The sequence below is a fragment of the Pelophylax lessonae genome, assembly GCF_965119305.1.
Source record: "Pelophylax lessonae genome assembly, chromosome: 2".
NCBI classification, from domain to species: domain Eukaryota; kingdom Metazoa; phylum Chordata; class Amphibia; order Anura; family Ranidae; genus Pelophylax; species Pelophylax lessonae.
This window is the reverse complement of record NC_138769.1, coordinates 256,176,272-256,196,066: the sequence shown is the minus strand read 5'-3', so window position 1 is coordinate 256,196,066 and position 19,795 is coordinate 256,176,272. Positions and strand designations below refer to the sequence as shown.

At 39.5% G+C, this 19,795-nt stretch overlaps 1 protein-coding gene across 1 annotated transcript in view; it reads right to left on the bottom strand.

The window, feature by feature from the left end:
- PLXNA2 (plexin A2) overlaps window positions 1-19,795 on the bottom strand; it is a 539,737-nt gene that overhangs the window by 63,333 nt on the left and 456,609 nt on the right. Inside the window, exon 22 of the mRNA XM_082245705.1 lies at window positions 10,154-10,422. Within this exon, the coding sequence (XP_082101831.1) occupies window positions 10,154-10,422 (269 nt within the window). The remainder of the gene's footprint in view (window positions 1-10,153; window positions 10,423-19,795) is intronic.

Below are 19,795 nucleotides of genomic sequence, written 5' to 3'. Positions count from 1 at the left end.
TGTATTCTTGTATAATGGTTTAGTTTCTCATGAAACCTATGAACCTTTTGTAGAAAATAAACTTGTTTTTATATATAATTTAGTGTACATTCCTTTTGAGATCAGTCAAACATATGCCTATAAAGTCCTATCAATCCTTAGGGGACAAGGATTTCCTATTCTTTCCCCCTTCAGTCTTCCAGTATACGTTTCTGGGATGTGGCATCAATATATTGAGATTATGTCTCTAATCCCTCTATTGACTTTAAAGCAAAGCAACCTTGAAGAGGTGAAGATCTACCTGAACAACATGGCACAAGTCAAAGATCATCTGGCAAAGCGTCACCCAGTGCTGTCTCCTCATTCCTGATTAAAACCTCTAACTGCTGTACTACCGTGTTGCAATCACGTGCATTGCATGGAAATTGGAGGCAGCATATCGCCTTCTCACAAATGTCAATACCTTTTGGATCACTTTTTAGAGGAGCAGCACTTGTGAATGAGCCCCTAGTTGCTTTCGGGAGCAGAATCCTTAGGGCTTGTTCACATGCAAAGTTGGGGGGGGGGGCTTAAAACCCTGTGGTTGAGTCGCCCAAACCCTACCCCCTTTAGCTGCTGGGACAAAGTCAAAGGTGTACACATGCCACAGCAGGAATTAAGCCCCCTGTTGCTTTGGTGGGTGCAATCCCCTGCCAATCATGACCCATTCAAATGAATGTGGCCATTATGCAAGTGCCCCGCATCTGCATGCTTCTGTGGGGTACAAGAAGTTAAAGCAGGTGGTGAGAAAATTAACATGATGCTGCCTGTTTTAACCACTTGTTTGCTGTACTGCACAAAGTTGCAGGGCACTTGTAGAGCAGCCATATTTACTTGAATGGGTTATGCTTGACAGGTGCTACACCAAGCAACCATGACGGGGCATATAACTTTTGCTGCAGCATGTTTACACCTGTGGCCACTGCAGCTAAAGGGGGTGCGGTTGGGGCAGTGGTAATAAAAACAAGTCTTTACTAAGGGGTTTTACCACCACCCAAACTGCAAATGTAAATGAACCTTTACTGTTCGGAGCCTCCTATAAGGTTGTTTGCACACTGATTTGCTGCGGTTTACCTGCACTGCGGGTGCAGCGCAGTGCATCTGCATCTTTCCTGTGTTACCTGAACTTTGCCATAGACAAACTATATCCTGCAGGTGCGGTGAACTTTCAGAAAGTGCACCAAATGCAGAGAATATAATGTAAGTATATGGCTAAGCCAGCAAACCTGCAGGAAAGCTGCAGGTATAGTGCACTGCACCCACGGTGGGGGTAAATCACAACACATCAGTGTAAAAGCAGCCCTATGCTATTATGCCCAGTGTATTGCTTCACACTGACCTGAATATCTCTTCTTTCATCCAGCTGGCACTACTCTGGTGACCGCTAGCCAGGATAAGAGGTGGAATGCAGTTGGTATCACTCTGCATGGGACAGGAGCCAGCACTACAGAGGAGGCATCGCCTTATGTGGCTCTTGCTCCTTACTACAGCTCAAATTTAACAAGTAGTCCCTCTGCACTGCACATTGTTTGATGCTTTGGAATGGTGGGTCAGCAAGCCTAGACCGCGATCTTCTAGTCACCTGTCTGCGATCTACTGATAGATTGTGATCTACAGTTGCTGGCCCCTGATTTAAAGCCTTCACCAAAAACCATGTTTTTGTAATTCCTATATTGTCTAATCCTTTAAAAAGGTCTACTGCATCCTGTATTTCCAGCACCCAAGAGAATTTAGATGCCTTTGTTGATACAGGCAGTCCCCAGGTTACAAACAAGATAGGTTCTGTAGGTTTGTTCTTAAGTTGAATTTCTATGTAAGTCTGGCTAGATACCAGTAAGTAGCCAGAAAACTGACCATACCACACCAGAGATGTCAGGGGATGCACAACGTTTCTGGTGTTTTTGTCACCCATTTAAAATCCGTTCTTCTAGAAGTAAAATAGTTTTTTGAGGATCTGTTCTGCAGCTCTAGAAGTAAAAACCGAAGGTTCTGCTGGTATCGCTGGAGGTGCTGATCTCTTTGAAAGTGGCCCATGAGTCTCCCATATCAAATCAGCCTTTATTGATGGATGGTGCCTGGGTACCGGCAGAAGCTTGAACGTTTTATCTGGCTATTGTTTACAACCATGCAGATATATACCTCTCTATAATTTGAAGGTCTACTGTTCCCGGTAAGCAGGCTTGCCCCTTCACAGAGGTGTCGAGTGTGCATGCACATCTATCTAGAAGCTGGTGTGGGGATTATATGCTATGAATATAGATAATATATTATGATTATAGATAGCACATTTGGATTTACATTTAAAACACAAACATTGATTATGTAATAAGGAATACAGAGCTGCATTAATTTGTGTTTTTTATATCTGCCTGGAGTTCAACTTTAACCACTTTAGCCCCGGAGGATTTTCCTGCTTAACATCCAGGCCACTTTTTGCATCTTGGCACTGCGCGACTTTAACTGACAATTGCGCGGTCATGCAATGCCGTACCCAAACAAAATTTACGTCCTTTTTTTCCCCACCGAGCTTTCTTTTGGTGGTATTTGATCACCTCTGCGCTTTTCATTTTTTGCTATATTAATAAAAAAATAGCGAAAATTTTGTGAGAAAATTGACATTTTCTACTTTGACAGTTAAAAAATGTCCAATATATTCAATTTTTGTCATATATTTAGGCCAAAATGTATTTAGCTACCTGTCTTTGACAAAAAAATTAGCAATGAGCGTATTTTTAACCACTTTAAGACCGGAAGATTTTACCCCATTACTGACCAGGCTATATTTCGCGATTCGGCACTGCGTTACTTTAATGGACAATTGCGTGGTCGTGCAATGCTGTACCCAAATTAAATGTATGTCCTCTTTTTTCCCCACAAATAGAGCTTTCTTTTGGTGGTATTTGATCACCTGTGCGATTTTTAATTTTTGAAAAAAAGAGCGACAATTTTAAAAAAAAAAACAATATTTTTTACATTCTGATATATAACATTCCACCAAAAAAAAAAAATGTATAAACCAAAATTTTTTAACATTTTAGGCCAATTTGTTTTCTGCTACATATTTTTGGTAAAAAAAATCACAATAAGCGTATTTTGATTGGTTTGCGCAAAAGTTATTGCGTTTACTAACTACGGGAAAGATTTGTCATTTTTATTGTTTATTTTTTTTACTAGTAATGGCGGCGATCTGCAATTTTTTTTTTGCGGGAATGCAACATTGCAGCGGACAGATCGGACCCCTAACTGACATTTTTGACACTTTTGGGGGTACCAGTGACATTACTACAGTAATCAGTGCTAAAAATATGCACTGTTACTGTAATAATGACACTGGCAGGGAAGGGGTTAACACTGTTGGTGATCAAGGGGTTAAATGTATGCCTCATGCTTACTGACGTGTGTGGGGGGAGGGTGTTTTGTGACACAGACAGAGATCGCAGGTTCAGCTATGCTGAATCCTGTAATCTGTCACTGCCTGTCACATAGGAGATCCGCCCGCTTTGTTTACACAAGTGGGCGGATTTCCTCACTCGATCCCCGACGATTGGGGAAGAGCGGCGGTGATCAACGCCTCTCCTCCCCTGGCCCGACTCCCGCTGTGTCTGAATATAGTGGGAGCGAGCCTCCGGCGGCGCGCGCTGCCGAGAGGGGGCGGGATCCAGCGACGTAGATCTACGTCGCTGGACCCAGGAGAACCACTTTGACGCAGTATCCTCAATGTGAGCGGTCAGCAAGTGGTTAAAGTAACAGCCTAGAGACATGCCTATAAAGGGCAATAAACTTTGCAACAAACAGCACAGCGTATGCAAATATATAACAACAGGCATCAAAATGTGACAAGACAGAGAACTTACAGATGTGCAGAGTGCAAATGTACAAAAAAAAAAAAATCACTGCAGACACCTGAGGCTCGTCACCTTTACCCCTGCAACAATAGCACTCAAAAAGTTGTAAAATGAAAGATGTTGTACTATAGGTTATTGTATTGAATATTCTTTGTACGTTTTTCCTGTCCATATTATTTTTTTTGTCAATGGCCAACCAACAAATGTTGCATGGCATCCTACGATTTTCTATTATACTATGACAATACAACTTTTGATGCTCTTTGTATTCTGTATTCTCTTTTCTATTCTGTACCTATTGTCTTGTAAATGTTATCTTGAGAAAAATCAAAAAAGGTTAAATATACAAAGAAATATGGCAAAAATGCCAAATGTTAACCACTTGCAGCAAAATCACATACCTGTACAATATTCTGCTTCAAGTGCTTGTACTGGGGTGATGTTTGCAGCTGCAGAGACCGGAACAAAGCCATAATCACAAAGTCACTTCCAGTTTACTGGAGTCTTAAGGGGGGCAGTTTTAAAAATTTTAAAGTATTCAAAAATGCTGATCTTGGCGTTTTGGATACTTTTAAGTGCAGAGGAGGAATTTGGGCTCTTATAGACTCCAGATCCCTCCATAAATAGTACCTGTCACTGCCTATTACTGTCACAAAGGATGTTTACACTCCTTGTGACAGCAATAAAAGTGATCAAAAAATTAAAGGGACAGTTAAAAAAATAAAGAGTAAAAGAAAAAATACAAAAAAAAAAAAAAGAAAACAAAAATGTAAAGCACCCCATCCCACTATGCTTGCGAGCAGAAGCTAATGCATATGTAAGTTGCGCCCACAAATGTAAACAGTGTTCAAACCACACAAGTGAGGTATCACCACGATCATTAGAGCGAGAGCAATAATTCTAGAAGTAAACCCCCTATGTAAGTCTAAACAGGTAACCTGTAAAAAATTTTAAAATATCGCCTATAAAGATTGTTAAGTAGCATAGTTTGTTGCCATTCCAGGAGCGTGAACACTTTTAAAGCAGGACATGTTAGATATCTATTTACTCAACATAACATCATCTTTCACATTATACAAAAAAAGCTGGCTAACTTTACCGTTTTTTTTTTTATTCATTAAAGTGTATTTTTTACAGTGTGACATAAAATAATTCAATAATCGCCATTTCATTCTCTAGGGTCTCTGCTAATATATATCTGTATCTATCTCTCTCTCTCTCTATATATATATATATACATGTATGTATATATATATATATAATTTTTGGGGATTCTTAGTAATTTTCTAGTAAAAAATACTAATTTTTATTCTTGTGAGCAACAAATATCAGAAAAAGGCCTAGTCTTCAAGTGGTTAAAATGTGTTGCACAGCAAATGGCACACAAAATAGACCGTATCCAATACAGAAAAGTACCACTTGCAAGAAAATCTTTTTTACTAGCTGACAACTTACCTGTTTTCTCATACAATTATTTTTAATTATTTATTATTATTTTCTTTTAACGGCGACACATTTGAAATAGATGTCTCAACAACAGCCATATTAACTTTCAAAACCTTCACTACCTTTCCCACGCTCTGCCTCTTCACACAACACAAGAAGAGCCAGCCTGCACTTGGGTGCTAAATTCCCAAATGGGAGGAGTGCCCAGCACTTCACCCCTGATAGCTGACTCCTGCAGGAGGAACTGAATACTGTTTCCTAGACCAGAAGAAATGCTATTGTTATGTATACTGTAGGCCATCAATACTACATAATTTAGTTACAAAATGCCAAAATTACCATTTGCTAGAGTGGCTGGATTCTGGAGACTAAGCTGGGGGCCTGAACAGCCTTGGTTCTGTGTGACCAAATTTTGTTGCTGCTCATTTACATTTTTTACTTGGAAAAATCCCACTACTTTTTTGACGCTGTTGCAAATACACTACTGCACATTCTCTAAAGGTGAGATATTCTCACTCAATTTGGGATGCTGAGTTTCAGGCATGTTTTATTTTCCAGTGTGGCCAATGTTCCCTCTAAGGCGCGTGCATGCGCGGCCGCGCAGTCTAATTGACGGTTCGGCGCATCATAAGTTCAGACCGCGCAGCCGCGTGAAGACGGTGAAGGTAGTGAGCAGTGGGCCCCGAGAGCCCGCCCATTGTGTGACAATAGCGAATGAAAATTCGCTATTGTCACACGGATCCTCCTCCTGGCCAATCAGGGAGCGGGTCCTCCCGCTTCCTGATTGGCCGAAAGGCAAACCACCCCATGCCATTGGCCAAGGTCCGACGAGGAGGAGGCGGGAGGACTGAGGAGATGCGGGGATGCGGGGACTGAAGAGAAGCTGCCATCAGGTAAGTGCACGGGTCTTGCGGGGGGGGGGGAACGCTGGCATCTCTGCATTGATTGGGGGCAATGCTGTGGGAACTCTGCAATTGATTGGGGGCAATGCTGTGGGCACTCTGCAATTGATTGGGGGCAATGCTGTGGGCACTCTGCAATTGATTGGGGGCAATGCTGTGGGCACTCTGCATTGATTGGGGGCAATGCTGTGGGCACTCTGCAATTGATTGGGGGCAATGCTGTGGGCTCTCTGCAATTGATTGGGGGCAATGCTGTGGGCACTCTGCAATTGATTGGGGGCAATGCTGTGGGCACTCTGCATTGATTGGGGGCAACGCTGTGGGCACTCTGCATTGATTGGGGGCAATGCTGTGGGCACTTTGCATTGACTGGGGGCAATGCTGTGGGCACTCTGAATTTTTTTTTTTACATAGTTACATATTTAGTGAGGTTGAAAAAAGACATCAGTCCATCCAGTTCAACCTATGATGTGTGTGTGTGTTTGCTTTTAACCGTACATTGTATACCCCTGTATGTTGTGGTCTTTAAGGTGTCCATCTAATAGTTTTTTGAAACTATCGATGCTCCCTGCTGATACGACTGCTTGTGGAAGAGAATTCCACATCCTTACCGCTCTTACAGTGAAGAACCCCTTACGCACTTTAAGGTTAAACCGCCTTTCCTCAAGTTTTAGTGAGTGGCCACATGTCTTATTGTATCTCCTCTCTCTGAATAGTTTGATTGGGGGCAATGCTGTGGGCACTCTGCATTGATTGGGGGCACGCTGGTCACTCTGCATTGACGTCCCCCCGCATTGCTCAGTCTAAAGGTTTGCGCTCAGAAATTTTTTTATTTGCTCATCACAGTAAAAAATTAGAGGGAACATTGAGTGTGGCCCTAGTAAACAAGAGTAGATGATCAACAATGCACTTTCAAAAACATTTAATTTAGCGTAACTATCTTCCGACCGCCCTATAGCAGTTTTACTGCTACAGAGTGGCTGCGCAGGATAACCTATATATACATTACTTTCTGGTATCAAGCGCGGGTGTGCTCTGCCGACAGCTTGCTCCCACTGTGATTCTACACAGCAGAAGCTGATTAGTGGGAGTGAATCCCTGCTCAGACAATGACAGCGGGTGACGATCGAGACCTGGAAGTCAGCTGACTGAATCGCTGACGCATCGCTGGAGCTGAGTATTGTTCAAATTTAACATGTACATATTGCTAACAAACAGTAAAAGAGATTTCTAACAAGCCTTCCCTGACCTTTCTATCTGTTTTAATGTGAAGCTTTAACCTCTGATAAATCACAACACAAGTTTTAAAATTGGGTTTGAGTCAATTGCTAACAGAAAACACCCACTGATTTATAATTATGTATATGTTTATATTAGAGGGATGGCAGGCTGGCAAGATTCTATCATAGAAAAAAAATTACGGTTTTACAGCTTTCATTGTCAATTTTGAATATTTATTTCCCTACAAAGCTTAAAGATACAAAGATGAATGAGGGCTTTTTTTTAAAGAGGTTTTACTGATTGTTCAAATACTTTAGTATGCATGATCTAGACATAGGTTCACTTTAAAGTGGTAGTAAAGTCTCCGTTGTTTACTTGTACCTACAGGTAAGCATATAATAAAGCCATGATGCGGCCGTGACTCCCGTGCGCACGAATATGTAAAATCCACATACATGTTCATCATCAAGAATAAATAATTCCGAGTGAATGTTCTACCACTGCGTTATAAAACAAACATTACACTGGTAGAAAAAAATTGGCTTCAAAAGCATTTCACAGTAGAACATGGACTCCTGCAGGTATTAGCACTGTCACTTAGAAGCAAGGATTGCCAGGGCATCCCAGGTGTTCTCAACTCATTTATTTAGTCAGTATAGCAGAAAACCTACAAAATATAACACTGATTTCTTAAAGCCACATGTCATGAGAGAAACATTGAGGCTACTATCCCTACCCTATCTTGATTTGAGGCAATGACTCAAAGTATTAAGGCAGCCTCCTCCAATTTCTTTCATAAAAGCTTTATATTAGAAACACAAGGCATGTGCCATTTTTATCCTCAAGTCATATAACAGGGTTGATGCAGATTTAAACATTTATGGGTAGAGAAATGCAAATTATTTATTTAGGAAATAAATATGCATGTCAGAACCTCCCATCAAAACTTTTCATTTTCAGCAAAGTTAATTTTAAATGAGGGATAAGGCAAGCCTTAGATTTTTACATTTTCTTTGGTTTCTTTTGGGTTACAGGAAAGATAATTGCTCAATTCCCTCCTCAACACATTCAGTGTTGATGGGGAAATCCCTCTAGCAAAGTTATTGTGTTCACCCTTCGGGAGGGGCACGGGGAGCTATCCCTGCTGGGAGAGCACAATGATTACTGCTAGCAGCTATAGTCTGGCAATAATTGCATGCTAAAAATCCGACATGCTGGTTGTACCTACAGTAAGTCAATGAATCAACTTGGGTACAAAAAGCCTGCCCATTGCCCATAGATTGGTTGAATCTCGGCTAGTCCCTGCTGAACAAGCCGAGATTCCATCTGTGGCCAGCTGAAGATTTCACACAACCTTCATCACTCCTGTAAAAGACAATCAGCTGAATCAGCCTGTAAATCACAGAACTGTTCATAACAGGGAGAAGGTAAGTATAGAAGTATCTGTTTAAATTTGAGGTGCTGCGTGGTAAGATTCTAATGCATACAAAAAGAATATATAGTGACTGTCTTGTATTAAGCAAATCATATAAGAACATAAACAAAAAATATATCAATATATATATATATATACTGTATATATATATATATATATATATATATATAATTCCAATGTATAAATAAAACATTATAAACAGTTAGTATGCTGTGTATATAGTTAAGAGGCCCGCAGTGGTGATACTTCCGGTTCTGTCACTTTCAATTCTTGGTGGAACACAGCTGACGCGCACGCCGGTTCCTGGAGTGGATGGCCCTAGTCACTGCATACCCAAAATTCCTACTAGTACGTGCCGTTTTAGGCACAACAAAATGTAAATGAATTTACAATTGTTTTAAATAAGACTACAGTATGGGATTTTTAATAAACGTATTGCACGATCACCTGCCTTATGTTTTTTTCTGGGAAAACTTATGATTTGGAGGATGATTCAACATTTAAAGATAGGATTTACACATTTGACAAAGCCGTGACCATTTTGGTGTGAGGAGATTTGTTTGGAAAATGGGAGGCTTTAACGGTGACCCTTATTACATGCAAAATTGTGGGGGTCCTGGTGGCCCGATTCCGTCTGGTGAGTGGCCCCCCCATACACTAATGTGGAGGAGTACCACAAATGAGCATATGTGTGACAGGAATATAGAGCACAACCAAGCACGGGGTGTAGAAAATACCTAATTATATACACAGCATACTAACTGTTTATAATGTTTTAATTATACATTGGAATTTTTTAATATATATTGATCTGTATTGTTTTTCACAATATACACGTGGATATTTTGGGTTTATTCCCAAATTTGATGGCGGGTGCAGGGTAATTAATTAATTTGGTACACATAGGAGGTGCGATTTTTCTCGTTATTAAAGTATAGAAGTATGAATTGTGTTTTCTCTTTGCATTTTAAACAGAATCCTAAAGAAATCTCTATAATGAAAAAGACTCAACTTCTGTTTTGAAAGATACAGAGAGACAATGCAGTGATTTTGTGAGTCCTGTGTTTAAATTGTGGTTTTTCGAAACTCTTGGTTTTTACTTTAGGTTTTATAAATTCTACAGATGATTTTCTATACCTCAAAAGGTTCTTATGAAAGATGAAATACTTAAAAAAAAACTCTTTCCCATGGCTAAAAAGAAAAAAAAAAGCAAAACCCCTTAACCACAGATTGCATCTAAAATGCCCAAAAAAAAAAAAAAAATTGTTTGCATCTGCAAATGTTACCTCCGCAACAGAAGCTTGGGGTGATTCTTGTTTTCCAAGTTCTTCTCAATTAGGTCCGACAGTAGCTGTTTCAAAACATCTGTGGCAAATTCCAGCTTTCCTTGTAGAACAGTCATGATTAGCGACGCCACGTTCCCTCTATCACGCATGGAAAAACTACGCTGCATCTCCAGAGTGCGGATAAAAGTTAGCAGGAAAATCTTGTTGTTGATCAACTGAGCAAACAAATTCAAAGCTTTCTCCACACTCTGCTGTCCTTTGCCTGGCACCTAGAAAGGGAACAAAAAACTGCATAATTAACTATGATCATTCTAGAAGTCAATTGTAATTGGCAAAAAAAATACAGCATTAAAAAAAAGAGTGAAACTTGTACATGTAGCCTTCAAATACACAATCTTATCCTGGGTATACAGGTATCAACATTTGGCTGGTATTTTGGCACGTGTGTACCCTTATCTGTTCAACAGAAGCCAGAAGAGTCCCTGTTGTCAGGACTACAATAGCACAGCGGGGTAGATCCATTGTATATTAAACAAACAAAGATAAAATTCCCAGTTCAATTTGCCAACCAGTCTGCTTACCAACCAAATTGGCCTGTCTAACAGTTTGCGTCAATACAGGGGTTTAGTTAGCGCACATTTGCAAACGCATGTGAAAGCTGCAGGGCCACGTCAGGGCCACGTCAAGGCTCCCTGTTACCTGCAGTCCTAACTCTAATGAATTTTAAAGAGTCTCCACAGTGGGAGCACATGCAAGCTAATGGATAGATAGGGGGCAGGTGAGCCTGGAGGTGGCCCACCTTATCTTTGTTTGTTTCATGTGCGTTGCCCTTCCATGTGTTCTTTGCTATGAAGGCCAGTTATAGGTGGGGGCAGAGGCCATTTTCTTTCTTAGATCCATTGTATCCTCCTTGTGTGGGGATCTGACAGTTTTTATTTCATTGGATGAAAAAAATGGTCCATGTATATCCTCTTTTACAGACAGCAGAAACCAATGTTATACCGTAGCTATACAGTACACAATGGTATGGCAGAAAGTAAGCTAGTCGTATATCAGTAGATTTTAATACTAACATTGTTGCAACATTTCTCCGTATATTTGGTGACATGACAAATGTCGTTCGAAAGTACTGAAAATATTCGTTTGCATTAAACAATACAATTTTGAAATGAATGGACGTTACCGAAAGGTGGGCCAGCGGGGAAGTACAACATGTTTGGTATTGAAATAATAAAAATGAAATGAAACTTTGGAATCACTTTAAAAGTCAGCAGCTACAACTACTATGGAATATTGAGGAAGTGTGAACAGGTACTTTCTAAAAAAGGTACTCACTCCCAAATCCCCCCAAAAAAAAAAGAATAAAGAAAAAAGATATAGCATAGAAAAACAAGTTCCATATTTGCTAATACATTATTATTTGTATTCCATAATACTACAGTTATGGGGGTGTGTTTGCCAAATGTAAACCTGCCTGTGGAAATTAGCTATCATGCAACTTCCGGCTCCACTTGTCCTACAGGAGGTCTGGTGGAGCTGGCAACTCAACTTTGAAATCAAATATTGTATAGTGGAGGCCTTAAATTAATCGACTGTATTCTGAGGTCCACATGCTAGCTGAGCTATTGACTCATTTTTATAGATCCTGGTGCAGAAATATACTTTGGTAATATTTTCATATTTTTTATTCATTTTAAATAACTGTCCTGCTTGCACGGTTGTCTGCTGAAACTTGTTTTTCTGTATACTGTAAATATACCACCTGCTTTTTGGGACTCTGAACCCCCAGTTTAGTGACATTACTGGTTTCAGTATTTTTTTTTAATGCTAAAGAAAGCAGTGTGTGTGTGTGTGTTTTGTGAACGGATATGTATTAGCCTATTGTCTGCTAGAAAGCAAAACTTTAAATCTAGAAGAGCAAGGAGTGTGGGTCTTTCACAAATCTATAAATTGTAAGCAGTGGCAGCCTGTTTATGATTATGTGGATTTTAATGTGGCCCCCCATGTCCAGAAAGGGAATTTGCAGTCTTGCATTATTGAACAGCATGCTGATATATTTTAATTCCTTGTTGATTTGCTTCACATTTCCCCCTTACCCTTACCTGCGACACCATGTAAAAAGTACTTTTTGGCAAAAGCTACAATCACAATATTGCCACAGTACAATAAACTATAGTCACTCATTAAACTAGTAAATATGTATCTATATTGCTCTTCGGCACTGGGAGCAGTATGTTGATTTTAAGTTTCTGATGAATGGTTTAATTATTGACACATGTATAAGTACAAATGTTTTTGCACAAATATGAAATGCATTAATGTAAAAATGTATAATGACCATATATATTTAGCACTGACACTCCTAACCCTATTACTAACAATGGGGCAGAACGGGGACATACAGTGGGTACGGAAAGTATTCAGACCCCCTTAAATTTTTCACTCTTTGTTATAGTGCAGCCATTTGCTAAAATCATTTAGGTTCATTCTTCTTCCTCATGAATGTACACATAGCACCCCATACTGACAGAAAAACACAGAATTGTTGACATTGTTGCAGATTTATTAAAAAAGAAAAACTGAAATATCACATGTCATAAGTATTCAGACCCTTTGCTCAGTATTTAGTAGAAGCCCCCTTTTGATCTAATACAGCCAGGAGTCTTTTTGGGAAAGATGCAACAAGTCTTTTACACCTGGATTTGGGGATCCTCTGCCATTCCTCCTTGCAGATCCTCTCCAGTTCTGTCAGGTTGGATGGTAAACGTTGGTGGACAGCCATTTTTAGGTCTCTCCAGAGATGCTCAATTGGGTTTAAGTCAGGGCTCTGGCTGGGCCATTCAAGAACAGTCACGGAGTTGTGAAGCCAATAACTTCGTTATTTTAGCTGTGTGCTTAGGGTCATTGTCTTGTTGGAAGGTAAACCTTCGGCCCAGTCTGAGGTCCAGAGCACTCTGGAGAAGGTTTTTGTCCAGGATATCCCTGTACTTGGCCGCATTCATCTTTCCCTCGATTGCAACCAGTCGTCCTGTCCCTGCAGCTGAAAAACACCCCCACAGCATGATGCTGCCACCACCATGCTTCACTGTTGGGACTGTATTGGACAGGTGATGAGCAGTGCCTGGTTTTCTCCACACATACCGCTTAGAATTAAGGCCAAAAAGTTCTATTTTGGTCTCGTCAGACCAGAGAATCTTATTTCTCACCATCTTGGAGTCCTTCAGGTGTTTTTTAGCAAACTCCATGCGGGCTTTCATGTGTCTTACACTGAGGAGAGGCTTCCGTCGGGCCACTCTGCCATAAAGCCCCGACTGGTGGAGGGCTGCAGTGATGGTTGACTTTCTACAACTTTCTCCCATCTCCTGACTGCATCTCTGGAGCTCAGCCACAGTGATCTTTGGGTTCTTCTTTACCTCTCTCACCAAGGCTCTTCTCCCCCGATAGCTCAGTTTGGCTGGACGGCCAGCTCTAGGAAGGGTTCTGGTCGTCCCAAACGTCTTCCATTTGAAGATTATGGAGGCCACTGTGCTCTTAGGAACCTTAAGTGCAGCAGAAATCTTTTTGTAACCTTGGCTAGATCTGTGCCTTGCCACAATTCTGTCTCTGAGCTCTTCAGGCAGTTCCTTTGACCTCATGATTCTCATTTGCTCTGACATGCATTGTGATCTGGAAGGTCTTATATAGACAGGTGTGTGGCTTTCCTAATCAAGTCCAATCAGTATAATCAAACACAGCTGGACTCAAATGAAGGTGTAGAACCATCTCAAGGATGATCAGAAGAAATGGAAAGCACCTGAGTTAAATATATGAGTGTCACAGCAAAGGGTCTGAATACTTAGGACCATGTGATATTTCAGTTTTTCTTTTTTAATAAATCTGCAACAATGTCAACAATTCTGTGTTTTTCTGTCAGTATGGGGTGCTATGTGTAAATTCATGAGGAAGAAGAATGAACCTAAATGATTTTAGCAAATGGCTGCAATATAACAAAGAGTGAAAAATTCAAGGGGGTCTGAATACTTTCCGTACCCACTGTAGTTGTTAGCACTTCTGCCTGGCAGCACTGTGGTTATTGGTTTAAAACCCAACTATGACACTGCCTGCATGTTTTTCCTGTGCTTGAGTGGGTTTCCTCAGGGCACTCTGGTTTCCTTCCACACTCTGAAGACATGCTGGTAGATAAATTGGCTGCTATCTAAATAGGGCCTAGCATGTGTATGTATGAATGAGTAAATTAGGGACCTTAGACTGTAAGCTCCATACGGGCAGGGACTGATGTGAATGATAAATATAAATATGCAAAGCGCTACATAAATTGATGGCGCTATAAAAGTACCAGTAATAAATACATGTGAATGTACGATATGTAAAATGCTAAATAAACTGTTGGCACTATATAAATACCAATAATAAATACAGTAAATAAAATAAATAGCCATCATCCAAACACAAGCATTATTTTTGCGTCAAAATTTTCTTGGACCAAAAAATGTACAAAAATATATTTATTACTGTAAGAAAATGATTCCAATATCCCAACACACAAATAAATCTACACCAAAGACTGCATTTAGAATCTAGTGAAGATTTGTCAGCAATCTAGTGTACATGCCACCTTGTCCTCATGTCAAGATGACCATCAGAAGGTCAGTGAAGCACAAAGGAGCAGAGAAGCTGTTAAGAATTCCATCAGTCATTACAGATTATATAGGTGAACTGTCTTCAGGAAGCATTTTCATAGCTCAATACACATATGTAGGAACACTGGAGATGCATACCTATGTTTATAAAGCTGTGATGTTCACCAAACATTCAATGTTTGGTGAATGCCACATATTTTATCCACTTGAGGATCAGCACACTTTTATTAATTAGTTCATTCCTTTGCACCATATATCTTTTCACCTTTGTAGTCTGATCCAACTTATCATGTATTATATATATATATATATATATATATATATATATATATATATATATATATACACACACACAGTAGGGAAATTTATTATTTGATACCCTGAAGATTTTGTAAGTTTTATCATAGGTGTATTTTAAATGATAGACACTGGATATGAACCAAAAAATCCAGAAAAAAAAAAACACATGATACAAACGTTATAAATTGAGTTGCAGTTCAGTGAGCAAAATAAATATTTTATTCCCTATCACTCAACAATAATTTTGGCTCTCACAGACTGGCTACAGTATGTGCTAATGTGGTACACAGATCAGTCCTGTCAATTTAAGAAGGTTCCCCATAACGACAACTCGTTATGTGTATAAAAGACACCTGTCCACATAATTTTGTTCTTCTATTCAAACCCACCATCATGGGCAAGACCAAAGAGCTGTCAAAGGACATCAGGGACTAAATTGTAGACCTGCACAAGGCTGGAATGGGCCATCAGCAAGAAGCTTGGAGAGAAGGAGACAACTGTTGGGGCGATTACTCGCAAATGGAAGAAATACAAAATAACCATCAATTGCCCATCAGTCTGGAGCGCCATGCAGGGTTTCGCCTCATGGGATAAGAATAAACATGAGAAAAGTAGGGAAACCAGCCCAGAACTACATGGGAGGAGCCTGTGAATGATCTCAAGGCAGTCGGGGCCACAGTCACCAAGCAAACAATTGGTAACACAATATGCTGCCATAGATTGAAATCCTGCAGCACCCGCATGTTCCCTCTTCTCAAGAAGGCACATGTACTGAAGTTTGCCAATGAACATCTAAATGATGTTTAGATGTCCAAGGCAACACAGGAGTGGCTCAAGAAGAAGCCCTGTAAGGTCATGGAGTGGCCTGGCCAGTCTCCAGACCTTAATCCTATAGAACAATTATGTAGGGAGCTGAAACTTTGAGTTGCCAAGCAACAGCCAAGAAACCTTAAGGATTTAGAGAAGGTCTAGAAGAAGAGTGGACCAAAATCCCTCCTGAGATGTTCGCATACCTGGTAACCAACTACAAGAAACGTCTTACCTCTGTGCTTGCCAACAAAGGTTGGACATACTAAGTCATGTTTTGCTTGGGGATCAATCAAATACTTATTTTACTCACTGAACTGCAACTCAATTTATAACATTTGAATCATGTTTTTTCTGGATTTTTGGTTGATATTCTGTCCCTATCATTTAAAATACATCTATTATAAAAACGATAGACCCTTAATTTCTTTGTAAGTGGGCAAACTTACAAAATCTGTAGGGGATCAAATCATCCCCCCCCGCTGTGTATGTATATATATATATATATATATATACATACACACATATATATATATACACACACGTACGTGCATCTCAAAAAATGATATCATCAAAAAGTTATTTTTTTTTTTAGTGATTTAATTCAAAAAGTGAAACTTGTATTATAAAGATTCATTAGAAACTGAGAGATATATTTCAAACATGTATTTCTTTTAATTTTGATGATTATGGCTTACAGCTAGTGAAAACCCAAAATTCAGTATCCAAGAAAATTTTAATATTGTGAAATTGTGAAAAGTTCAATATTGTAGACTCATGATATCACACTCTAATCAGCTCATTAACTCAAAACACAGGTAAAGGTTTCCTGGGCCTTTAAATGGTCTCTATCATCTGGTTCAGTAGGTTACACAATTATGGGGAAGACTGCTGACTTGACAGTTGTCAAGAAGACAGTCATTGACACCCTCCACAAGGACGGTAAGTCACAAAAGGTCTTTGCTAAAGAAGCTGGCTGTTCAGAGAGTGCTGTATTCAAGCATATTAATGGAAAGTTGAGTGGAAGCACAACGTGTGGTAGAAAAGGGTGCACAAGCAACAGGGTTAACCTGTAATATTCAAATTTTCTGAGATACTGAATTTCAGGTTTTCACTTAGCTGTAAGCCATAACTCATATTGAATTACTGAAATAAATTAACTTTTTTGTATTCAAATTTTTTGAGATGAACCTGCATTTTAACGGGTAGGGAGATTAACGTCAAGGCTGTTATTGCTGACCTCTTGCAGTTGGACAATAATACAGCTTCACAAATTGATCAGCAATAGTAGCTTCCATATTTCCTGTTCCACTGAATCTTTAACAGAGGGTTTAACTTAACTTGGGGAGGTTTCCCCTTACCCCCTGTTGCATTTTATGTTCAGAAAATGAATGAAAATATTCCAAACATGACAGAGACTGCCAAAACATAACCTGCGTATGGGTTATAAACCTTCCCTAATCTATCACAAAGAAAACAAAAAAAAAGATTTGGCTATACATTCATAAACTTTGTATTCTAGTAAAGCCCCAAGTTTTTGCCTATCAGTTTAGAGGAATGGTTTTTTTTTTACTTTCAACATTACATTGTTGGGTAAAAAAAAATCAGTGTAAACCTCAGCAATGAATATTGTTTTGCCATTCCTGACCGCAGCCTGCGGATTATTGTTCCCAGGTTTGGTGTCCTGTATTGGGAGAAGGTTAATTGCTGTTATATTTTAGAATTCAATTTTCACACCTATATACACTTCTAATTCTGAGACCACACTGTTACTGGCAGGGCTGGTCTCTCACTAACATTTGCTGAAGTTCGCATTCACCATGACTGCTGGTTTACAAATTAGCCTACTGACTCACATAGTAAAGCTGGCCATACATGATGTCACATAGAACTACATATTATGTGTAGTTTTAAACCGGACCTAGGTGGTAAATAAAGTTGGTTTGTGTTTAAACAAGTAATGTTTGTCACCATGTTTGTCACCTGTATCATTTATATGTGTGCCTATGATACATAAACATATGCATTACTGAATTCACACAACAGAAAAGCTCTATGCACGTAATTATAGTGCTTGATGCCAATCACAGTAAATAACTATGTTCTTTATGGGTAAATTACCTAGAAAAGAAATGGCTGCCACAAGCAACAAATGCTCTGCTTTTTGTTTTCATGCTGCATGAGGTCTTCTTTTTTTGTATGTTATTCTGCATGACTGCCAGTAATTTCAGAAAATATAGTCTATTTAAAACATCATTACTGAATAAACACAGAATAATACACAGAAGAACTATACAAAAAAGATCTGAATGTCCCATATAACCACGATGATGCAGTCACTGACCTTGAGCTGGATATCCTAGAAAGTAAAGTCAAGTGGGCCTTAGAAAGCATTGCTAAAAACAAAGCTAGTGGAAGTAATGGTATCCCAGCGGAGTTATTTAAAATCCTAAAAGACGATGCTGTAAAAGTGCTGCACTCAATATGCCAACAAATTTGGATAACTCAACAATGGCCACAAGACTGGAAGAGGTCCGTTTACATTACAATACCAAAGAAGGGCAGCACCAAAAAATGTTCAAACTGCTTTACGATCGCACTCATCTCACACGCTAGCAAAATTCTACAAGCCAGGCTTCAGCAGCCTTTGAACTGAGAGCTACCACAAGTACAAGCTGGTTTGCAAAGAGGCAGAGGAACCAGAGATCAAATTGCCAACATTCGCTGGATCATAGACAGGACATGGAACAACTGACTGATTCAAAGTTGAGAAAGGAGTGCGGCAAGGATGTATATTGTCACCCTACTTAATTAACCTATATGCAGAGTACATCATGAGAAATGTCAGGATCGATGAATCACAAGCCAGAATTAAGATCGCAGGGAGAAGTATTAACAACCTGAGATATGCAGACAATACCACACTAATGGCAGAAAGTGAAGAAGAACTAGAGTCTCTTATAGAAGGTGAAAGAGGAGAGCGCAAAAGCTGGCCTGAAATTGAACATTAAGAAAACTAAGATTGTGACAACTGGTCCCATCACTCCTTGGCAAATAGGAGAAGAAATGGAAACAGTGACAGATTTTATCTCACTCGGCTCCAAGATCACAGCAGATGGTGACTGTAGCCATAAAAATTTAAAAGATGCTTGCTTCTTGGGGGGAAAGCAATGGCAAACCTAGACAACATTATGAAAAGCGGATACATCACCCTACCGACAAAGTGCCATATAGTCAAAGCTATGGTATATCCAGTAGTAGCCTATGGCTGTGAAAGTTGAACCATAAGGAAGGCTTTGAAGAATTGGTGCATTTGAACTATGGTGTTGGAGAAGACTCTTGAAGGTCCCTTGGATGGCAAGAAGATTATACCAGTCAATCTTGAAAGAAATTAACCATGAATATTCACTGGAAGGACAGATCATGAAGCTGAAACTTGAATACTTTGGCCATCTAATAGGACTCATTAGAAAAGACCCCGATACTGGGAAATATGGAAGGAAAAAGGAGAAGAGGACAACAGAAAACAAGATAGATAGATAGCACCATCGAAACAATAAACTTGAAGTTAAGCAAGCTCCGAGAGGCAGTGGAGGACAGAAAAGCCTGGCGTGCTATGGTTCATGAGGTCATGAAGAGTCGGACACGACTAAACGTCTGAACAACAACAATGACAACTGAATAAAACTTTTCAACAATCTAATTTTTGCTGCAATGTGAGTTTATTTTACACACAGTAATAAAGTGGTTAAAAATCACACCAAATATTGTTGGAAATTACATGCAGATGCATAGGTATATGCCCACTCAAAAAAAAAAAATATGTATGTAAAAATGCAAAAAGCACCACCATTGTATAAATTACAATGCATAAAAATGTTACATCACACACACA